General features: G+C 42.7%; 2 protein-coding genes across 2 annotated transcripts; both read left to right on the forward strand.

Annotated features, from left to right (window-relative positions):
* Nucleotides 1-5,663: 5,663 nt before the first annotated feature.
* On the forward strand, nt 5,664-10,369 carry LOC130197069 (uncharacterized). The gene is made up of 21 exons (XM_056419560.1): nt 5,664-5,683; nt 5,762-5,838; nt 5,917-6,012; nt 6,091-6,215; nt 6,494-6,637; nt 6,709-6,783; nt 6,880-7,044; nt 7,119-7,213; nt 7,282-7,501; nt 7,579-7,735; nt 7,811-8,019; nt 8,108-8,225; nt 8,505-8,701; nt 8,769-8,883; nt 8,964-9,133; nt 9,206-9,288; nt 9,367-9,497; nt 9,586-9,775; nt 9,869-10,007; nt 10,081-10,198; nt 10,272-10,369. Exons 1-21 carry the CDS (start codon nt 5,664-5,666, stop codon nt 10,340-10,342), a joined length of 2,715 nt encoding a protein of 904 aa, XP_056275535.1. The 3' UTR covers nt 10,343-10,369.
* A 3,132-nt stretch (nt 10,370-13,501) lies between these two features.
* LOC130196884 (macrophage-expressed gene 1 protein-like) lies at nt 13,502-17,799 on the forward strand. The gene is made up of 2 exons (XM_056419282.1): nt 13,502-13,951; nt 15,303-17,799. The coding sequence occupies exons 1-2, from the start codon at nt 13,502-13,504 to the stop codon at nt 16,959-16,961; spliced, it is 2,109 nt and encodes a 702-aa protein (XP_056275257.1). The 3' UTR covers nt 16,962-17,799.
* Nucleotides 17,800-20,521: the final 2,722 nt, after the last annotated feature.

The raw sequence follows: 20,521 nt of genomic DNA on the forward strand, positions 1-20,521 counted from the left end.
CTTGCAGTCTGAGGGCAGCCAAACAAAAGAACTAGAGGAATCCAATCACTATCACAGCTTGGCACTGAACACCCAATACACCCAATAACAGGCCAACTCTGAAGAGAAGTGACTGACTGCTTACTGATCCATCGCCAGCTGTTTTATACTTCAGTTAATTACAATACACATTTGAGACCATCACCAGCTGTTTCAAAAAGGACCTGTAACAGGTGATCTTCCATCCGGTTTTGCCTGATGCCAGAGTTCAATATTTCTCTAACTGCTAACACTTTGACATCCCAACGTTTGCTTTCCCCAAAGACAAAACTAAAAACACAAACGGAAACAAAACAAGTATGCTCTTCTTCCCCTTTTTTAAAAAAGGCTTCAGATTTTGGGAAATACATATATACGCCATAAACATCAATTACATTAATATTAGGTCATGTCTTGTAGGTCTTTTTCCACTGTGATGTTATGGGGTCAGATCAGTCTCAATAATTGCAAATGCACACAGAGAGACTCACAAATGCAAACAGACAAATTCACAAATGCGCACAGAACAATTCACAAATACATTTTATTGACACAGAACAAATAAATTCCAATGCACACAGAAATATATTTCGATTAGTTTGTTTGTGTATCGCAATGCATTGGTTTGTGGATCGCTACACATTTGTGCATGGGTTTTGAGACTCGCCTGCCGTGGCTCGATTCGCAAATGCTTTTTTTTCAACATGGTCCAATATGTAGCAAATCAGATACCTCCATTTTCTACTTGGGAACTATACGCTGCCATGGGACATGAGTTCTGATATTAAGATCTCATATGCTGTATAGCATAGTAGCTGTGCCCGAAACACTATTTTTACATTCACACAGTTTCTTCTCCTACTTTGACGAGATCAAAAAAGAAGTGCTGCGCTCCACATGTCCATGGTAGGCTATGTGAGAATTCTCTAGAAAATTGAGAGAAAGTGATTTAATAAAGGATTCCGATAAAGGTACTGTAGGCTGGTTAGGATTCAGTGTTTTCAACGCCGCAGCCCGGGTTCGATTCCCGTTTACGGAATACTTATTTGAAAGAATAAGAGAGCAACAGTTGTAAGAACCATTATATTAATTTGTAAGAACAGGTTTTGACATGATCACATTTAAAACTGTCGGACCCTACCCATATTACTACTACATATAGCATATAAAAATAATACTATACAGCTACATGGGACTGGTGTTACATATAGTTTAGTCGAAATTAGAAATACCATCTGTTTTTGGTTTGCAACTTAAAACAAAACCGTGTCCCCCCCCCCAGCTTGCCGAGGCAAAGGGATTTTAGGCAAGTAATATAGTTTGATCTAAGTCACTTTTGTGTGCAGAGTTGTTGCTGTTAGCACTCCTGTATTTTTTTACACGTATTGGTCTGTTTCTTGAGTGAACAGAGAAGTCTTTATGAGGAGACGAAGAGTCAAGGTGGTGTTTACCCTTTCTACCAGTAGATGGCGGAATATGTGTATTTAAACCAGACATTTATAGTTCGATTTACCTGTTATTGAACTGGTGCTGTTTATGTTCCCTGATATTTAATGTTCATGGTTCATTTGCAACCTTGTTATATACATCATGAATTTACTTGTATATTTGTCATTTTAGAACCAAACATTACGGAAGAGTGAGTATGTGCACACTGAAAAATAAAGAGACAGTCTTTTTTCCTTAACTGTGCTTTCCATTTTTTCCTTCATAACTATTCATCACTGTGATTTCATACTCATTCGACATCTAACCTGTTCTGTTCTAACTCTGCTATCGGTGTCTTTGCTCATCTGAAAACATCACATCATCGTTAATGTAGGCACTTTGATCTAAAGAGTGACATAGCACTGGGATGTGTGTGTGAACACTGTGGTTGGAGTTGACTTATGGTATAGCCTGAAACCAGGACAGCAAAACAACTCTCATATTTCGAAGATGTCTCACATGGTTTATAGTCAAATGATTGTCCAGTGTTGTTGCCTGTTTTTTAGCCGTATGTCTGTGCATGTACATTTAGATAAGTCATATTAATTGTATGTGTATACCATTAATGCTGATTGATTCTGATTTTATTTTATTTAGTTTGTTGTTCAACAGGGCTACTGGGTCCCTCAGGTTAAATGTCGGTCACTAACAGAGTTACACTATAGGTCATGACCTTCCTTAGAGAAGAGTAGCAGCTCACATGTACTTCTTGGAGAGAATCTCATGCATATTTATGAGATTCGGAAAAACGACATCACACTGGACAACCTTTCTAGAATAATTAATGTCAGTAAAAATAATTAAGAATCTTAAGCACAAAGTTGATATTTAGATATTTGTATTTTAGTTTCAGTGCCAGAAATTTAAAAAAGCCTTTTTTCCCAACACTTTCACTAACTTTTATACGTTTTGCAAACGGTTGAAATGTAGGTCCAATTAACCTCCGCAGTTATACATGGTTCTATAATGTTAACAAGTTTTTCTTATTCTATGAGTATATGTAAGTTAAAATATCCTACTCGTGTTTCCACAGCAAATGCTGTTGATATGGTTGAAATTTAAGTGAAATTCATTTGTTGAAATATACATATATAAATTGAAATATATATTACAATAAATAAAAAATGTAAAGGTTTTATTCGGCGCTAATTTAGATGAATTGCAATTGATATAGTATTGCTGAATGTTATATAATGTATTTGTATGTGTTCTTATATTCCTAATTCGTATATACTTTTTATACCTAAGCTCTCATCGGCCATGTCCTGCAGGAAGCTCATGATTATAAAAAGATAAAACTGAGTTCAGTTTTCGGTCAGACAGGTGATTTTTCTCGGGTTATCTCGGGGAGGGAGAGATAACATTGTAGCAAGAGGCCCAGAATAACAACACACACACAATCACACACACAATTGTTTGAATATTGATATTATTTCTGGAGATGAGACAGAAACGTTGTATGTTTCTGTCTTGTCAAGCCCAGGGAGGAGATGCTTGTCCTCCCTCATTCCAGCCAGGTCAATTAAAAGACCATGTTCGCCAGTGAAGAGGATCCGAATGGTGAGCCGTATCACCCTCTACCCTCCATTCAGGACCTGGGTATTTCAGGCACTGCACATTTTCCCTTTTCTCATCCTACCTCAACGACCACACTTACCGTGTAACTTGGAGAGGATCTGTGTCTGAACATTGCCCTCTCACTACTGGGGTCCCGCAAGGCCCTGTCCTGGGCCCCATCCTCTTCTCTCTGTACACTAATTCTCTTGGCTCTGTCATTCGCTTGCATGGCTTTTCCTACCATAGCTCTGCTGATAACACCCAACTGATCCTCTTGTTTCCCCAATCTGAAACACAGGTAGCAGCACATATCTCTGTCTGTCTGACTGACATCTCTCAGTGGATGTCTGCACACCACCTGAAAATCAACTCTGACAAAACTGAACTACTGTTCCTTACAGGGGAAGGCTCTAACACCCACAACCTGACTACCACTTTCAACCACTCTGTGTTAGCCCCAACCCCGACTGCCAGAAACCTCGGTGAGACACTCGACAGTCAACATTAGTGCAACAACACGTTCCTGTAGGTACATGCTGCACAGCATTAGGAAAATACGGTTCTTCTTAATCAGAAGGCGGCACAGGTTCTGGTCCAGGCTCTGGTCCACACTCTTGTTTTCCGGGAAAAACTCCAACACAGCGAAGCTCAGCCAGGCGCCTCTCACCCTGGGCAACTCCAGAAAAGGACAAATGTCCAACCCTTCTTCAGGAGCTTGGTTCCAGAGCCAGTGCTGTGCGTGGATATGAGCCCAACTATAGCTGGTACCGCTCCACCTCCTGCACCCGCTCTAGCTATTTCCCTGCTTGCAAAGTGAGATTCCACGTCCCTAAAGCAAGTCTATGCTGCCGGCGATTGGCTGCCTGGGCCACCGCCCGCTCTACATAGCATCCAACCCTAATGCTTGTCCACAGGGTGGCTGCTCCATAATGTTTCTTTGGGCTGAGCCAGGCCACCACAGGCGAGCTCGCCTCATGGGTCGGGATCCGGGAGGGTGCCCCGGTTTACTTGGTCCGGCCAGGTAGCTTTATTGCGTGGACCGCTATTTATCAGTTTTTTTTTAACTGCTCTTATAGGCTGGACTCTCCCAAGAGACCTGTGTGCTTTGAGAGACCATACCAGGGGCTGATGCCCCGGACAACATCTCCCCTTCCCACGAGGCTCCCAGCAATACAGTTGCGCAATTTGCGAAGGGATCCACAATTACTGTACCCCCCTTGTTTTAAGGGGGGTACAGTAATTGTAACAACAAGAAAGTGAAACAACAAGGAAGTGGTTTTAAGTGATTCAACTTCAGTTTAATCTTGTAAATCTTGTAAGAAAATCTTGGCACGGTGCAAATGACGGTGAAAATTTAGAAATACTCACAAATGCACGTAAGTTGAAATATATTAACTTTGGCGGAAAAATCATTGTTGAGATCAGGGGTGTTTGTATTGTAGGACTCAAAGAAAGGATATCCATTGTTCCGGATATCCATTGTTTCCGACCGTTCATAGATTGGTTCAATCATAAAGTGATTTTGCTCTGTAGTTTTGTTGCATTCAGTAATATGATAACTAGGGCTGTCAGCGTTAACGCGTTAATCTTTAACGCAATTAACGCAAGGAAATCAGTTTAACTCGTGGATGAATCGACAATGAGGCTCATTTCAGAGCTGAGATTGTTCTGGAATGTTTGATTAATTTATTTTGTAAAATGTATTTACTAATCTGATGTTTCACTGAAGAAACAATTTATCATCTAATGATAACACAAGAGACAAAATGTCAGGGTTATAGTGATATGTTATGCTCATTTGGACACTATCGCTGAGATAAAGATTAACTAATTCAGTATCGAATATACCATTCAATGGAAAAAAATACAATAATAATAGATGTCCATAGTTATTATTATTATTATTATTATTTCTGAAGCCCCCATAAAATAGGCCTCAACTTCAGTTGCAAGTGCGAACGGCAAACAATTTAATCGTAATTTATTTATTTATAAGTTGGAATGTATTTGTGAATAGTTCTGTGGGCATTTGTGAGTCTAATTTATCTGTAAATTCTTCTGTGTAGATCGAATATATTTTTTTATTTTTCTGTGCGCATTTGTGAATCTATGTGTTTGCATTTGTGAGTCTCCAAACCAGTCTTTGTCTTTTGGAAAGGCAACCATTAATTGGGATGTCAAAGTGATCTAGAGAAATATAACACCACAGTGGAAAACAGTTCCAGAATTTAACTAGTGTTAATGTAATTGATGTGTTTGGCATATGTATGCATTTCTCCAAACCAGTCTTTGTCTTTTGGAAAGGCAACCATTAGTTGGGATGTCAAAGTGTTAGCAGTTAGAGAAATATAGAACTCTGGCATCAGGCAAAACCGGATGGAAGATCACCTGTTACAGGTCCTTTTTGAAACAGCTGGTGATGGTCTCAGATGTGTATTGTAATTAACTGATGTATAAAACAGCTGGCGATGGATCAGTAAGCAGTCAGTCACTTCTCTTCAGAGTTGGCCTGTTATCGGGTGCACTGGGTGTTCAGTGCCAAGCTGTGAGAGTGATTGGATTCCTGTAGTTCTGTTGTTTGGCTGCCCTCAGACTGCAAGATGTGTAGGCTCGGGAACATGTAAGTTTATTTACTTTCTTTGTTCATAGACTGCAAGCTGCACACTTTATGCCTCTAAATGATGTGTTTTACTTGAAGTTTGTTCTGGAACTTGATGGCTGCAGTAATCCTCTTGGGTCAAGCAAGGCCAAATATGAAGGTCAATTCACAGTCAAGTAAGCTGGAATTCAAACAATTCCTTCACCACTGTTACAGAAAGTTTACTACTCCTCACAAGCCTTTTCTGTTAACAGGCAGTGGCTTGCATTCAGACTGCGTGGGTAATCTAATGAGGCTGTCATTGGACAAGGCCCTAGCAGTGGGGAATGGGCTTGAGGTGGAGGCCATCAGTAAGTATACAATCTGTACGGAAGCATGATTGGTTAACACTAGAAGAGTGTTGTCATGTTTCGCTTCATTTCCCCCAGATGGCACCCAGCACATTGTGTTAACACCCAACTTGGCTGCTCAGTGTGGATACAGCATGGCGTCTGACCCGTGGGGTAACACCAGAATCTACTCGTCTCTGCTGGGCTGCTACGTGGACAACCAAGTATGGTTGAGCTCTTTTTATCATTTGTTGCTTTATTTACTTGGAAAAAAATTTGAATTAATTTTAGCCTGTCGGTGTTCCTGATGACACTTTCTATCTATACAGTAGCCATCTTAAACAGACCATGTTTGACCTGTGAAGGAATTTATATATTGAAAAGTAAATAACGTGTTGCCCTGATGGCATACACAAATTGTGGAGTTATTTTAAAAATTGCTTTAGTTGATCTCTTGAGTCTCCTTTAATGCACAATTCTTGATCCTGCATGTAATTTGTAGGACGACCAGACCTTTAATGTTGGCTTAAGGCTCCGGCTGTACGGCCCCAGTGGATCAGACTTGGTTACCCATGATGTGATGCAGACTTGCAGCTACACTCGCTGGGCCTCTCGAGAGATTCTCTGCGACAGGAACTACATGGAAGTGGGTCACTTAATATCGATACTTCGACTAACTTGTCGCTAACCCTCTAAGCATTCTTTTCTTGTTTTTAGGTGTCTCACCACATTGCTACTCCTGAAGCTAAGGGACAGACTCAAGATGTTAAAGAGATCGACATCATTCCTGATGTATGTTTGAAAATTCTGGTTGTAGTGGGCTTGCTTTTCAACCTGCAGTTTGTCTCATTCAACAGAGGAAAGTAGTAATTCTCCCCTTACCTACAGGCCTCTGGGGCAGCACATGGCATCTGGAAGTTGATATTTTACACCCCAGAACCAGTGTCGATGGTGCTGAGGGAGGCTGAACAAGCCGGCTATGGTGCCATGGTGACCTCAACCCGTCTGGTTCTGCGATCCCCCTACAATACAGCAGAGACTACATCGGAAGAAGTAAGCAACGCCCATCACATAGTTTGCATTAAACATGCCTTTGGAAGTGTTTGAGTAAACCTGATGTCTTGTAGGTGGATGGAGTCTCCATGGAAGTGTTCAGGGTGAGCGCCTACTACAAGGCACCACATGGTCTGGCTGTGGTGGACTTGGCAGCCAGTCTCGTGCAATCTGTGTATGACCATTGTTTCCCTTAGTTTGTCACACAGATGCATCAACAGTTGAGTTATCATTAACAGGTGGAGTCCTCTTCATCAACAATATAATCTCTTGGCACGTACCTCACCGCATGACACCACTGGTAGATGGCAGCTTTAAAATCCGAGAAATGCACATGGGCATCAACGGAAAGAGGCTTGATAGATCTCAGATGGCTGCACGAGGGTACACGCTGTCCGCCACAGATTTCCACATCGTCATTGAGATCCCAGTCGGCTCGCCTGACGGTCACTACAAGGTTGGCAAGTTCTCTAGCTTAGAAATGCAAGGGTCATGTTTTTGGATGTTTTATTAAAATGTCATGACTGATTGCAGAGCCATGCCCCAGATTACCAGTACCACATCACCTATCATGTGGAGCCCATGCTTGAGGTACTGTGGAGGACCACTGTCTCCCAAGATGACACCAGATACAAGGTTTTGTTTCCCATTACCACCCCTCTTATTCTTCACGCTCTCCATGTCCAAGAAAGTAAGTCATTATCTGGTAGATGATGGAACTTCAGGCTAATGCAGAAAGGCTATTAACCTGTTTCCTATTCCTCAGATACTGTCCCAGAGGCCCGAGTGTTCAGCGTTGTCTTGGGGCCCCTTCTTCATGATGTGGTGCTGAGGAACATCACCTTCTCCACCAGTGTGCTCACTGTTGAAGAGAGCAATGCCAGAGGTTTTACCATCCAAGAGCACCGCCACTCCAATGGAAGCAAGAGCATCTCTGTTTTAGTGCCCTTTGATGCCGATATCGTCCTGAAAGATGCAAGTGAAATTACAGATGCTAAACGTCACTTGGCGCCAGCTTATTTGTTCTGTTTCAGTGACATGACTGAGATGTTTATGCCTGCAGAATCCTGAACCCTTGGTTACAACCTACTTCCTCTCTCTGATCTTTGGGTTTATCATCCTTCCTGAAGAAACTCCATTTGCCCACCCAGTCGAGTTGCAGGTGTCTCTGCAAGATGTTGGTGAGATATTGCTTTTCACGGTATCTAGCTCAATTGCTGTGACTCCAGTGGGAAGAGAAATTTAACCAACATTGCCATGACATTTCTCAGGTACTTTTAAAATGTACTCGTTTTAAATATTAATTTTTGGATGAGGAGAAAGGTAATCTTATCCGTCAGTCAACTGAAAGATGTGATATGGATGCTAACTGAAAACACCTTTGGCGTTTTTTGAATATGACAATAACACAACGTTACAAAGATGCTCAGTCCATTGGTCAACCTTGTCTCTGCTTTTAGATCTACCCGCCATCACTGGCACCTGTGACCAGAACCAGTTTCACATCAGTGTGAAATACGGCAGTCAAGGCAACAATTTCAAGGCAATGGTTGGTAATCAACAGCTGACACCTGAGATGGCTGACTACCAGTTCCAAGAAAACAGCACACACTTCAACGTCATTCTTCCATATAATGCCAAGGACACGACCTTCGAGGTAGGTTTCACTTTAACATTTCACCTTGAATCAGCTGCACCGGATAACTTTCCTCTTTGTCTTACAGCTGATAACATCAGATTCACTAAGGGCCCACGTTGACTTCTTTCTGTTGCATACCCGTTATGAGTGGGTGCTCGCTGATCTCCTCTTGTCCTGCAACTTCCCCTTAACAACAACCAGTAAGACTTAATAAATGTTTAGTGTTTGTGCTGATGGGACTGTAGGACATGTTCTTCACCCTTACTACCTCTACCCTCAGAGTGCTACCCCAATGGAACGATGGCGGCTACGGCTGTGAAGGTGGATTCTGTGACCAATATGATTCCAAGTAGGCTGACCCTAAAGGACCAGTCTTGCAAACCGGCATTCAGTGGTGATCGCTTTGCATATTTCTCATTCAATGTTGCGTCCTGTGGAACCACAAGAACGGTAATTGGTTATTCACCTTAGATCTCACCATTATTTTGTCAAATTCTCATGCCTCTGGTCTTTTGTATGAAGTTCTTTGACCACTACATGCTGTATGAAAATGAGATTGGCTTGCCTTACAACAAAGGAGCATCACCAGTTGGTCCGCAGTACAGGTAGAGAGACTCGTCCAATCTTTGATCCTAATATACTTTCTCGTGAGCTCCATCCCAGTGTATTTTCTTTTCTCCAAGACAAACTATTTCTTGCTACTATGTGGTCAATGAGACTCAGACTGTTGGCTTCAGCGCAAACCCAAGACTCTATGAACCCACCACAGAGATCGGCTCAGGACAGCTGATGGTTCAAATGAGGCTATCCCAGGGTAAAGTTGTCTTCATTAAAACCTTGTTTTTGCAAGACTGTACCCTGTCTGGGCGATGCCTCTTTCTAATGGGACTGTCCTTCTACAGATTCATCGTACACGCTCTTCTACCAAGTGGCAGATTATCCAGTTGTAAAATATCTGAGGCAGCCTTTGTATTTTGAGGTGGAGCTGATTGAGTCTACTGACCCAAATTTGGAGCTCATCTTGGAGAACTGTTGGGCTACACTTGATGAAGACCGGACATCTCTGCCTAGCTGGGATATCATTGTGGACAGGTAATGAGAAGCATACTGCCAGGTGCATTCTCAACTTTACGTCTGACTTGTTATAATTGTATGGGATTACATGTATATTTTACCCCTCCCCAGCTGTGAGAATCCTGATGACAGCTATGTGACAATTTTCCATCCTGTTGTGAGCAACGCCAGGGTTTTAGTTCCATCCCACATCAAACGCTTTTCTATGAAGATGTTCACCTTCACTAAAGATGAGGTTCTGAAGAACGAGGTAAAATAAGAGTTGTGTATATTTGTCACGTCCCATAATCCCCCTGTGTAATATGTAAAATGTCCGTCTACAGATCTTTGTCCACTGTGATGCTGAGATATGTGACTCGCACAGCCAAGCAGATGGTTCATGCAGAGGCCAGTGTGTGCAACCTGCACACCAGATGAACTACAGACGACAGGGAAAACGGGGTACGGGCCATCTGGAAAACATTTTGTCAACTAAAACTACATGCAGTTGACTGATATTGTCCTTTTCTTCTAGTGCGAAGAGAAACGGACTCCAGCAACCACAGGCAAATCTCCTCCGGGCCTATTGTTTTAACCTCTGCTTAAACTTCTGAATAAACCAATGTCTTTTAACTTTGGAAATCATCTCTTCACTTTATTTGTATGAGGCTTTTTGGTTTTAACCCTGCATTACATTTAGGTAAACAATTTTTATTTGCAGGAAATTAGACAGACATTTGATTTCCTTCAATTGGGTCAACCTTTTGGAAGAACACACTATTCAGGTCCGGATGTCATGGTTATTTTTTCTCCACTAATTTCTAACTTCCTGATAACTAGGAACTGTTACACAACCAGATCCATCTCATTAAAACCAGTTGCATGAACTATTTTCTTATGCTTTTAAATGTAGGGTGTTCAAACTGTTATATGAATTTTCTTCAAAGCAAATATTCAAGGTAATATATTTGCATAAATAAGACATCACACAGGAAAAAACAATTTTTTTTCGTCCTGTAACAAAACGAGGCCTCCTTCACACTCTGCCACCCTTGTGAAAATGGGAATGACCCCTCGCTACCTTTGAACACTTCTGCACATTTCTGACAGCAATCACTGTTTAATATCCAGTGACTTCATTAGGTTCGTTTCAAAAGTCCGTAATGTGTTTGGTCATAACGCCTGTGATTTTGCTGCTGCAGATGACTGGAACTCACTGCAAAACACGTTCAAACTAACGGCTCTCACCTCTCTCACCATGTTCAAACAAAAGCTGCAACAAGTCATAGTTGACTGCTGACAAGCCCTTACTTCTCTCATCCATTTCTACATAGAGCATCCAGTAATCTGCCTATTACTTTTGTAATTGATTTATTTTTGAAAATAGTGTATTCATTTACCCATGTTGTCTTTAGCAATTTTCTCATGTTTGTATATTGTATCTGTGCTGTTTGTGTGGACTGCCCTGCTGCCTTTTGGTCAGGTCATCATTGTAAATGAGAATTAGTTCTCAAATGATTTTACCTGGTTAAAAAAAGGTCATAGTGTAATAAAAGGTGCTACTGGAACATAATTGCAACACTGACAACAGTTAACTGTGGTAAGGGAAACACTTCAGGAAACCAATCCTGTTTTTTTTAACTTTCAGATGGGACCTTTTGGCACTGATTACAAGAGGTCATTGTTTTGTCAAGATTTTCCTGTCGAACTCGTGGAATATATTTTTGATAATACTACAAGGAAGAATACATTTGTACATGTCCACATTGCTGCACGGTGGTGTAGTGGGTAGCACTATCGCCTCACAGCAAGGGCCGTGAGTTCAATTCCCGGTCTGGGTGGCCCTTGTGGAGTTCTCTGGTTTCCTCCCACAGTCCAAAGACACGCAGCTCGGGTTAATTGATCTCTAAATTGCCCATAGGTGTGAGTGTGAATGGTGGTCTGGCTCTATATGTGCCCTGGATGGACTGGCGACCTATCCAGGTGTACCCTGCCTTCACCCAATGTCAGCTGGGATCGGCTCCAGCACCCAGTGACCTTAATGAGGATAAGTGGAATGTCCCCATTGTACGTTTTTTAACGGAGTTAATCAATAGAAATTATATTTTAGAAAAAGTATTCATTGAAGAATCATTTAAAAACGTTTTGGAACACAGAGTAAAGGTAGTGTTTACACTTTCTACCAGTTGATGGCGGGATAGGTGTATTTGTATATATGCATTTAATGCTGTTTATTTTTAGGTTTGAGCTCTGTAATGTACCAGGTACCTTTCAGCGGTTGATTGAACACATTTTGGGGGATCAGAGGTTCCAGTCGCTTCTCCTGTATCTGGATGACATTGTTGTGTTTGTTTCTCTGCATGCTTGTATGTTCTGTGCCTCTGACATGGATGTTTTTGTTTATTTTGTACCACAGGAAACACTTGTTTGCAATTACGCAAGAACATTATTAACCAATGCAACTTGCAAACTAGCACCACTGATTCAACCTGCTTGCTTGGAGTCTGTTCCACAACAGTCCCCGATGTTGGTCACATGATTCATTTTTTCTTAAAGATAGATTTGATTTAAGATCGAGTAACGAAGGTTTCAGGGGAAATGTATCGGAGTAAATATATCAGTTTTCTTTGCAAAATGTAGTGAAGTAAAAGTGAAAGTAAACAGAAATATAATTCGGAAAGTATAGTACAAATATCCAAAACTACTTAGGCTAAGTAACAAAGTAGTTATACTTCCTTACTATACACCACTGATGTCATGTTACTAACCCAAAAATAAACAATGAGGAGAATCAAATAGTTTCCCCGGTGACATACACTTATGTGACTATTCTCAAACACGTGCTAATACCACCACTTCCTTTTAAATGTATCTTGTATTCATGTCTTCTTCCAGTTCCCTTTGATAAAAGGAAATTGACGAATAATTTCACCGGGACCTTAAAAGTAGAATAACTGTGAAAGAGAGCGTTTATCAAGCGAAGCATCAACGTGAAGCTTCATTTTCACCATTTTTCCAACCACCATTAGTTGTACACTTCCACCCTCTCTATCTTTACTTTGTCACTTTAGATCCTCCTCCGTCCATCCCTAATACACCGACCCACTGAGTCATCAGGTCCAGGAGATGGTGGACGCCTGGGACACCCCCTTGACTTCTTTGGGACAGGGACCAGGCACGGTCTTTACATTCACATTGTAGCAGTTTGAGATAATTGGTTGGGGGATAATAAGAGAGAAAGTGTAAAAGTGAACGTGAACATATACACTGTAGATGACGGGCAGGTGTAGGGCTAAACTCGTCTGGTGTGTGCACTAATCCAGAGTTCCTGAGAACTCTGCACTTCAAGCGTACCTGTTTGTTTTCATGACTTCTGAAATGAATAGTTAAGGCAAATCAATGACGCCCTTCCTGGAAACTCCCATCCTTAAATAACGATTAGATAACACAGGTCACAGCATTAAACAATGTCAAAAACGGACTAATAACTTTTGTTGTATACTGTCAAGGCATATTCCTCCGATAGAACATGAGCTCAGTCAACATTTAGGACTCAGGTTCAATAACATTTTTGGCCAGCTTATTTCTATATAGTAGTCTTTGTGGAAAAAAAAAGAAGCAGACTTGCAAATGAAAGTAAAACCAATCCTCCCCCACCAGTGTCTAAACTGGATGTTCCTGTTGGTCATGTGATAAACTGAATAAGGGGAGGAGGAATAGGTTTGAACCTTTAGTCGTTCGTCTCAGCTCTCTCTGACAGTCATCATGAAGATAGCAGAGACACTCCTGGCTCTCTCCCTCCTCTATGTCTGCTCTTCGGTCCCCATCAGCCGCCCCACCAACTGGCTCAGGCAATGTCGCGCCTCCTCCAACCTCTCCATCACAGCACTGGAGGTGCTGCCGGGCGGAGGCTGGGACAACCTCCGCAACACGGACGCAGGTCGAGTCATGAACCTCAGCTACTTCCAGTGCCAGAGCACCGAGGACGGGCTTTATCTCATCCCAGATGAGGTGTTTGTCATCCCCCACAAGGAGACGGGCATTGAGGTGATCTCTGAGATAATCAGCTCCTGGCTGGAGCAGAGAAGCTTGACATCTCATTCCATAAATGCAGAGAGTTCCTTCTTCTCGGTGCTGAATGGCAAATTTTCGACAGAGAACCAGAGGATGAAAACCCATCAGGTCAAAGACTCTTCAATCACAGCCAGAGTGCAAGTAAGTTTCTATTTTCTATAGTTTGGATGAATAAAATGCACATGTGGTTCATGGCAGATGATTGTGGATCATGAGTTAAATTAATCTAATAGTTTTTTTGATATATATATATATATATTAGGGCTGTCCGCGTTAACGCGTTAAGCTATGCGATTAATTTGGCCGCGTTAACGCACTAAAATATTTTAACGGAATTAACGCAACTTGGTTTACTTCCGGTGTTCGTTGAAGTTTTTACACTCAAACCGAGTGTCAAACCGCGGTAGTACGGTTTAACACTGTTTTCGTTTTTAAAACAATTATTTCTCCGCGAAAATAAGGATCAGAAATCAGTTTAAACTCGTGGATTAATCAGTCGGGTTTCCTCCTGCTCCTCCTTCCTCCCGTCTCCCCCTCTGAGACACAGAGGAACGGAGGGGCGACGTGTCGGGTGACGCGGCGTGGAAATAACTCGTCACACGAAACCTTCACCGTGATTGGTCAATCCGTTTGTCTGTCAACATTTTGGGGAAAAAACAACCAATGAACACTCAGTAAATCACAAAGGACCTCCCACCTATAGCAGCCTGTCAGTCAGAGAGCAGAGAACATGGCACCAGGACAGCTGAGCCTCATTGAATAGAGCTGAGATTGTTCTGGAATGTTTGATGTAGAACACGTGGGTATGTGTCATATGAAAACGCCTTTAATTAAATGGTGAATTTAATTTTTTTTGTAAAATGTATAATATGAGCCCAGCCTCCAGAGGGTTAACGTGACATATTTGAATGTCAGTCAGTTACCAAGGCCACTGGTTCTGCTGCTGTTCAGTGACAGGACCAATGGGGTCTCAATATATATATTTTTTTTACTAATCTGATGTTTCACTGAAGAAACAATTTATCATCCACGATATTAAATACCTTGCTGGCACTTTATAGGTAGGAGCCTCTTTGAAAACACAGCTCTGTGTGAAGTTTGGTCTTTAAAAAGAATGAACTTTTAACTTTTAACTTTTAATTGCGATTAATCGCGATTAATGAATTTCAAAATGTGCGATTAATTAGTTAATTTTTTTTAATCGATTGACAGCCCTAATATATATATATATCACAACTATATGGTGGATTACTTGGATGGATCGATCTGGTTGATAAAAATGTTAAGTGGCCCTTGAACAGCTTATGTATATTCAACATTCAACAACATTGCCGTATATGTGCCAATGTGAGCAAGACGGCTATTTCTTTATCTGTAGTTACACGACAGATCTTACAGATGGCCAGTTAAAATGTAAATAAAGCAAAATTAATACAAAATAATTAAACTGAAAAAAACAACCAATAAATGATATTTATATTTTTCTTCAAAGGTTCGTAACTTCATCTACACAGTTAAGGTGTTTCCAGACTTCACTCTGGACACACGCTTTTCCCAACAAGTCAAAGAGATAGCCGATGCAATTGAAAACAACCAAACAAGGAACGTAGTCTATCTCTCAGAGAAGATGGTGCTGGACTATGGAACCCACGTCATCACCAGTGTTGATGCTGGGGCCACTTTGGTGGGGGAAGACTACATCCATTCTTCAAATGTGTCCGACAGTGCATCGGACAGTTCCTCTGTCAAAATGCAAGCAGGCTTAAACTTTTTTGACAAGATCAAGTTTGAAATAAGCAGTCAGAATACCCAACAGAGCCCCTCTCTTCTAACATATCAGTCCAAGATTCAGTACTCTCTTATTCAAAGCCATGGCGGGGGCACGCCTTTCTATCCTGGCATCACACTGCAGAAGTGGCAGGAAAGTACCAAGAACAACCTGGTTGCTATTGATCGGTCGGGATTCCCCTTGCACTACTTCATAAACATCAACACCTTGCTCGATCTGCCACCACCTACGGTGGACAAAGTGGCTCTTGCGGTGAGTCAGGCTGTGAAGCGATACTACATGGTCAACACGCGACCAGGATGCGTCGACGTCAAATCCAAGAACTTTAACTTCCAAGCCAACATTGATGACGCATCCTGCGAGGGCCCCGCTACAAACCTCAGTTTTGGTGGCGTGTACCAAAAGTGTACTTTTATCAGCTCAGATGCAGGTCCACTGTGTGATGCTCTGGCCCAGAAAAACCCACAAACAGGGAACTTTTCCTGTCTTTCGCCTTACTCTGCCACTTTACTGAGATCGGAGGTGAGACAGCAGGGTTACACTACCTACGACTGCCACAACCAAGGCTCTAAATGTGGGTTTCTTTGGCTTTCACATTGCGATAGTCCAGTGTGTCAGGACAACTACCACGTTCGCTCTGCACGCATCGACACCTACTGGTGCTCTGTGAGCGGAAAGGCCCCAGACAACTCAGGGTATCTGTTCGGAGGCATGTACAGCCCCTCCCTCCTGAACCCCCTCACCAATGCAAAAAGCTGTCCCACAAGTTTCATTCCAGTGAAGTTTCTCTCGGATGGCCAAGTGATCTGCGTGGGTAAGGACTATGAAATCGGCAGCAGATACTCAGTGTCATTCGGAGGCCTCTTCAGTTGTCAGTCAAACAACCCGTTGGCAAATAATCAACGCCGCTGCCCTCCTAAGTTCAGCCAGCACCTCGCCGCAGTGAGCGACGGCTGTGAAATCCTTTACTGTGTCCAGTCAGATCTGTTCACAGGTGGGCAGCTGCTTCCGATCCGTCTGCCACCTTTCATCAAGCCTCCACTTGTCAGCATGCAAGCCACAAATACAGTCATGGTCATGACTGATGGAGATATGAGCTGGATCAGAGTGGGGAAGACCAAGGCGTGGAAGCTGGCCAAACCAGAGGAAATCAAGGCAATGATTGAGAAGCTTAACCCCGAATCGCGTCAGATGTCTGGAGGCGAAAAGGCCGGGTTAGCCTTCGGGCTGATTATCATAGCGCTGGTGGTCATAGTGGCAGTAGTCCTCCTGGTGAAGAAGAGGAGGAGGAGGAGGCTGGGAGCTGAAAGCAATGAGGAAATCCGTAATGCGGATTATTGTAATGAACAAGATGGCCTTTGAGGACGGCCGTTTGTCAGTCGGGTTGTAACCCAGCTCGATCTTAACATGCACCACATGGCGATTGATTAAAAGCTCTTACAAATTTGGCAAAAACAGTGCCTCCGACCTGCTTTAATTTTTTAAAGTCCACACATAGGTTAAAGGCGTGACGTCAAGAGGTTGATCTGATGTGACAAGTATGGAAATTAACTTCCTTGTTCATTCTGAGAATGCACACTGTAAGCACACTGTAAGCACACTGAGAGTCACTTTACCAAGTAAAATTCCTTGTCTGTGCAAACTTACTTGGCCAATAAAACTGATTCTGATTCTGATTCTCAACGCAGAAATCACTAACATGAATCTCACAGGAGCAGAACATGTTATTTAAGGGATTCTAGATGCATCAATTATTCTTATTCTTTTGAACTGTAAATGAAACCAATCAGTAACTACATCACCAAATTTGAAAAACTGCTGGATATAATAAATACAATAGTTATAACACATTTATTGGGAGACATATTTGATACGTCTCACCATGTGCCTTTCAGTGAACCCAGACAACCCTCATGAGGCCAAGATGCCTCATGTCAAGTAGTGTAAAAAACATGTTAAACCCCATTTAAAAACCTGGATGATTTGTTTGACTCGTAAACATTGATAAAACATCTCACAACATTGTATGATTTATTTTGACAGATAATTGATTAACATTTTGTGATGATTCTCGATGTTTTGTGCTTAATGTTTTGTCTCGTGCTGCTAAAAATGAAAGGATTTATAAATGTATATCAATTAAACTTCTCTGCACTGCACATAACTACTAATTAAAGTGGCGTTCAACTATTCAAATGGATCCATGTCTCATGTTTATATTATATACATGCTTCTTATGTCTTACATACCTCCTTCAGCGGCCACTTAAACACAAAAATCGGCATTGTAACAGATCTGAGCTATGAGTGTTTTTTAACTTGCAAGCTTAACAAATTGAGTTAAATCTTTGAACTAAATACAAACACATGATGAAGGAAATTGTATTTGCACCGCATAGTGTTGCGGTTTTGTACAACATGGCAAAGTAACAGCTGATGTGAACTCACACTTTGCAGTAAACATCTGTAAACATGGCACCAAAGCTCACACTGGTCCTCTAAATAAAACAACTCTCTATGAACCCTCTTGCACGGAGAGACAATTATCTTCCCGACCTGACTGTAAGGCACCAACATTCCAGTCACGTTCATGAACAGAGAACGGCTAAGCTCACCTTATGACCTTGGCCAAGGTTATCAGTACACAGACAGGCTGGCTCTGATATTATACACACACACATTATGCACACACTCCAACAGACAGACACACACATACTGTACGCTCACATGCACAGGGCCGTTTCCCGTAAAGAGCGCTCAGACAGATGTGCATCTTTTTCTCTCGTGACTATAGAAGAATCTCCCTCCCTCCCCCCCACACACACAGCTGTAAGGGATTCATAGAGCTGGCTCATGAACATGAAAACAAACCCACTCAGGCTAAGAAATTGTTTCTGGGAAGTACAAGAGAAAGAGAGAGAGAAATAGACAGAGAGAGAAAGGAAAGAGAAAGAAAGAGAGACAAAGAGACAGATACACAGCCCTGAAGCAGGGGAACTCCCTCCCTTGGACTTTTTCTATTTTTAATAGGGCAAAGGACGGACAAAAGTATGCACCCAGCAGGCGAAGGGGTTGAATAATGTTGAGACTGCAGTAAATTCATTAAAGTCATTAAAAGTAGTATTTTGTGTTGAATTTGGATGAAACCCTTGTAATATTATAAAATGACATGTAATATTAGTTTCATTAAACTACTTAAACAATTCTTGTGTAATTTTTTTATTGCAAACAGCTGAGAAATTGTATATTTTGACACTAAACCTAATGTGCAATGGGGGTTGTATAATTTTGATTGCAACTGTAAATGCTCTGTCAGATATCAAAACACATTTGGGGGAATTGATGACAGAGAGAGTAACTTTTATTCTTAAATACTTATTATTGAAGAAAATATGTGTCTCCAGCAGAAGGGGCACTTTTCTCATCAAGGGCAAAAGGGCAGGTGCTTGAGCACCACTAGGGGACTATCTGTGCACGTGTCTGCTCGTGAACAAGACCCCGAGATACTTGAACTCCTTCGCTTGGGGTAGGCACTCTGTCCCCACCTGGAGGGAGCAATCCACCGGTTTCCGGCAGAGCACCATGGCCTCAGATTTGGTGTTGCTGACTCTCATCCCTGCCGCTTCACACTCAGCTGCAAAACGCCCCAGTGAATGCCGGAGGTCACGGGTCCGAGGATGCTAACAGGACCACATCATGTGCAAACAGCAGAGAGGCGATCCCGTGATTCCCAAACCTGACCTGTTCCACCCCCAGGCTACGCCTAGATATCCTGTCCATGAAAATAACAAACAGGACCGGTTATAAAGGGCAGCCCTGGCGGAGGCCAACACCCACTGAGAACGTGTCTGACTTAATGCCGAGAATGCGAACACAGCTCTTACTGCAGACGTACAGAGACCGTGGCAACGAGTCCGGAACCCCATATTCCCGCAGCACCCCCCAAAATAATCCCAGAGGGACCCGGTCGAAAGCCTTCTGCAAGTCCACAAAGCACATGTAGACTAGTTCGGCAAACTCCCAGGACCCCTTGAGTATTCTTGCGAGGGTAAAGAGCTGGTCCACAGTTCCACGACCGGGACGCAATCCGCACTGCTGGTCTGGAATCTGAGGTTCAACCAACGGTCGGAGTCTCCTTTCCAGCATCCTGGCATAAACTTTCCCCGAGAGGCTGAGTAGTGTGATACCACTATAGTTCAAGCACACTCTCCGGTCCCCTTTTTGAAAATGGGAACCACCACCCCGACCCCCCCAAGTCTGCAGGCACTGCCCCCTCTAAAGGGGACATGTTGGACGGATTTAGAAGTTTCTCAAAGTGCTCTTTCCACCGTCCGGCAACGTCCAACCAGGCCCGGAAGGCCTCCTTCTTCTGCTTGGCGGCTTTTCTAACTCCCGGTGTCCACCACCGGGTTCTCGGGTTGCCACCACGACAGGCACCGATGACCTTAGGACCACAGCTCCTATCGCCCGCTTCTACAACAGAGGCTTTAACATGGTCTTCTCGGATTCCATGCCCCCAACCTCCCTCGGGATGTGTGAGAAATTCATCCGGAGGCCCGGAAGGTCTCGACCAGACGTTCCCAGTTCACCAGCACGACACGTTTGGGCTTGCCAGGTCTCTCTAGCCAACTCCCCCGCCATCTAATCCAACTCAACACCAGGTGGTGATCAGTTGACAGCTCTGCTCCTATCTTCACGCGAGTGTCCAAGACATACGGCCGCACATCAGATTATACGATCACAAAGTCGATCATTGATCTCCGGCCTAATGTGTTCTGGTACCAGGAACACTTATGAGCCACCTTATGTTCGAACATGGTGTTGTTAAGGACATAAGGTGCACAGTAGTCCAATAACAGAACACCGCTGGGGTTCAGATCGAGCAAGCCGTTCCTCCCAATCACCCCCCGCCAGGCTTCTCTG

Source organism: Pseudoliparis swirei, chromosome 7, assembly GCF_029220125.1.
Source record: "Pseudoliparis swirei isolate HS2019 ecotype Mariana Trench chromosome 7, NWPU_hadal_v1, whole genome shotgun sequence".
Classification (NCBI taxonomy): Eukaryota; Metazoa; Chordata; class Actinopteri; order Perciformes; family Liparidae; genus Pseudoliparis; species Pseudoliparis swirei.

Coding starts and splice junctions, on each gene's coding strand:
- LOC130196884 (XM_056419282.1), top strand. CDS start 13,502: ATGAAGATAGCAGAGACACTCCTGGCTCTCTCCCTCCTCTATGTCTGC. Junction 13,952..15,302: donor CAATCACAGCCAGAGTGCAA/GTAAGTTTCTAT, acceptor TTTTCTTCAAAG/GTTCGTAACTTCATCTACAC.
- LOC130197069 (XM_056419560.1), top strand. CDS start 5,664: ATGTGTAGGCTCGGGAACAT. Junction 6,013..6,090: donor GCTTGAGGTGGAGGCCATCA/GTAAGTATACAA, acceptor CATTTCCCCCAG/ATGGCACCCAGCACATTGTG. Junction 7,736..7,810: donor CGCTCTCCATGTCCAAGAAA/GTAAGTCATTAT, acceptor CCTATTCCTCAG/ATACTGTCCCAGAGGCCCGA.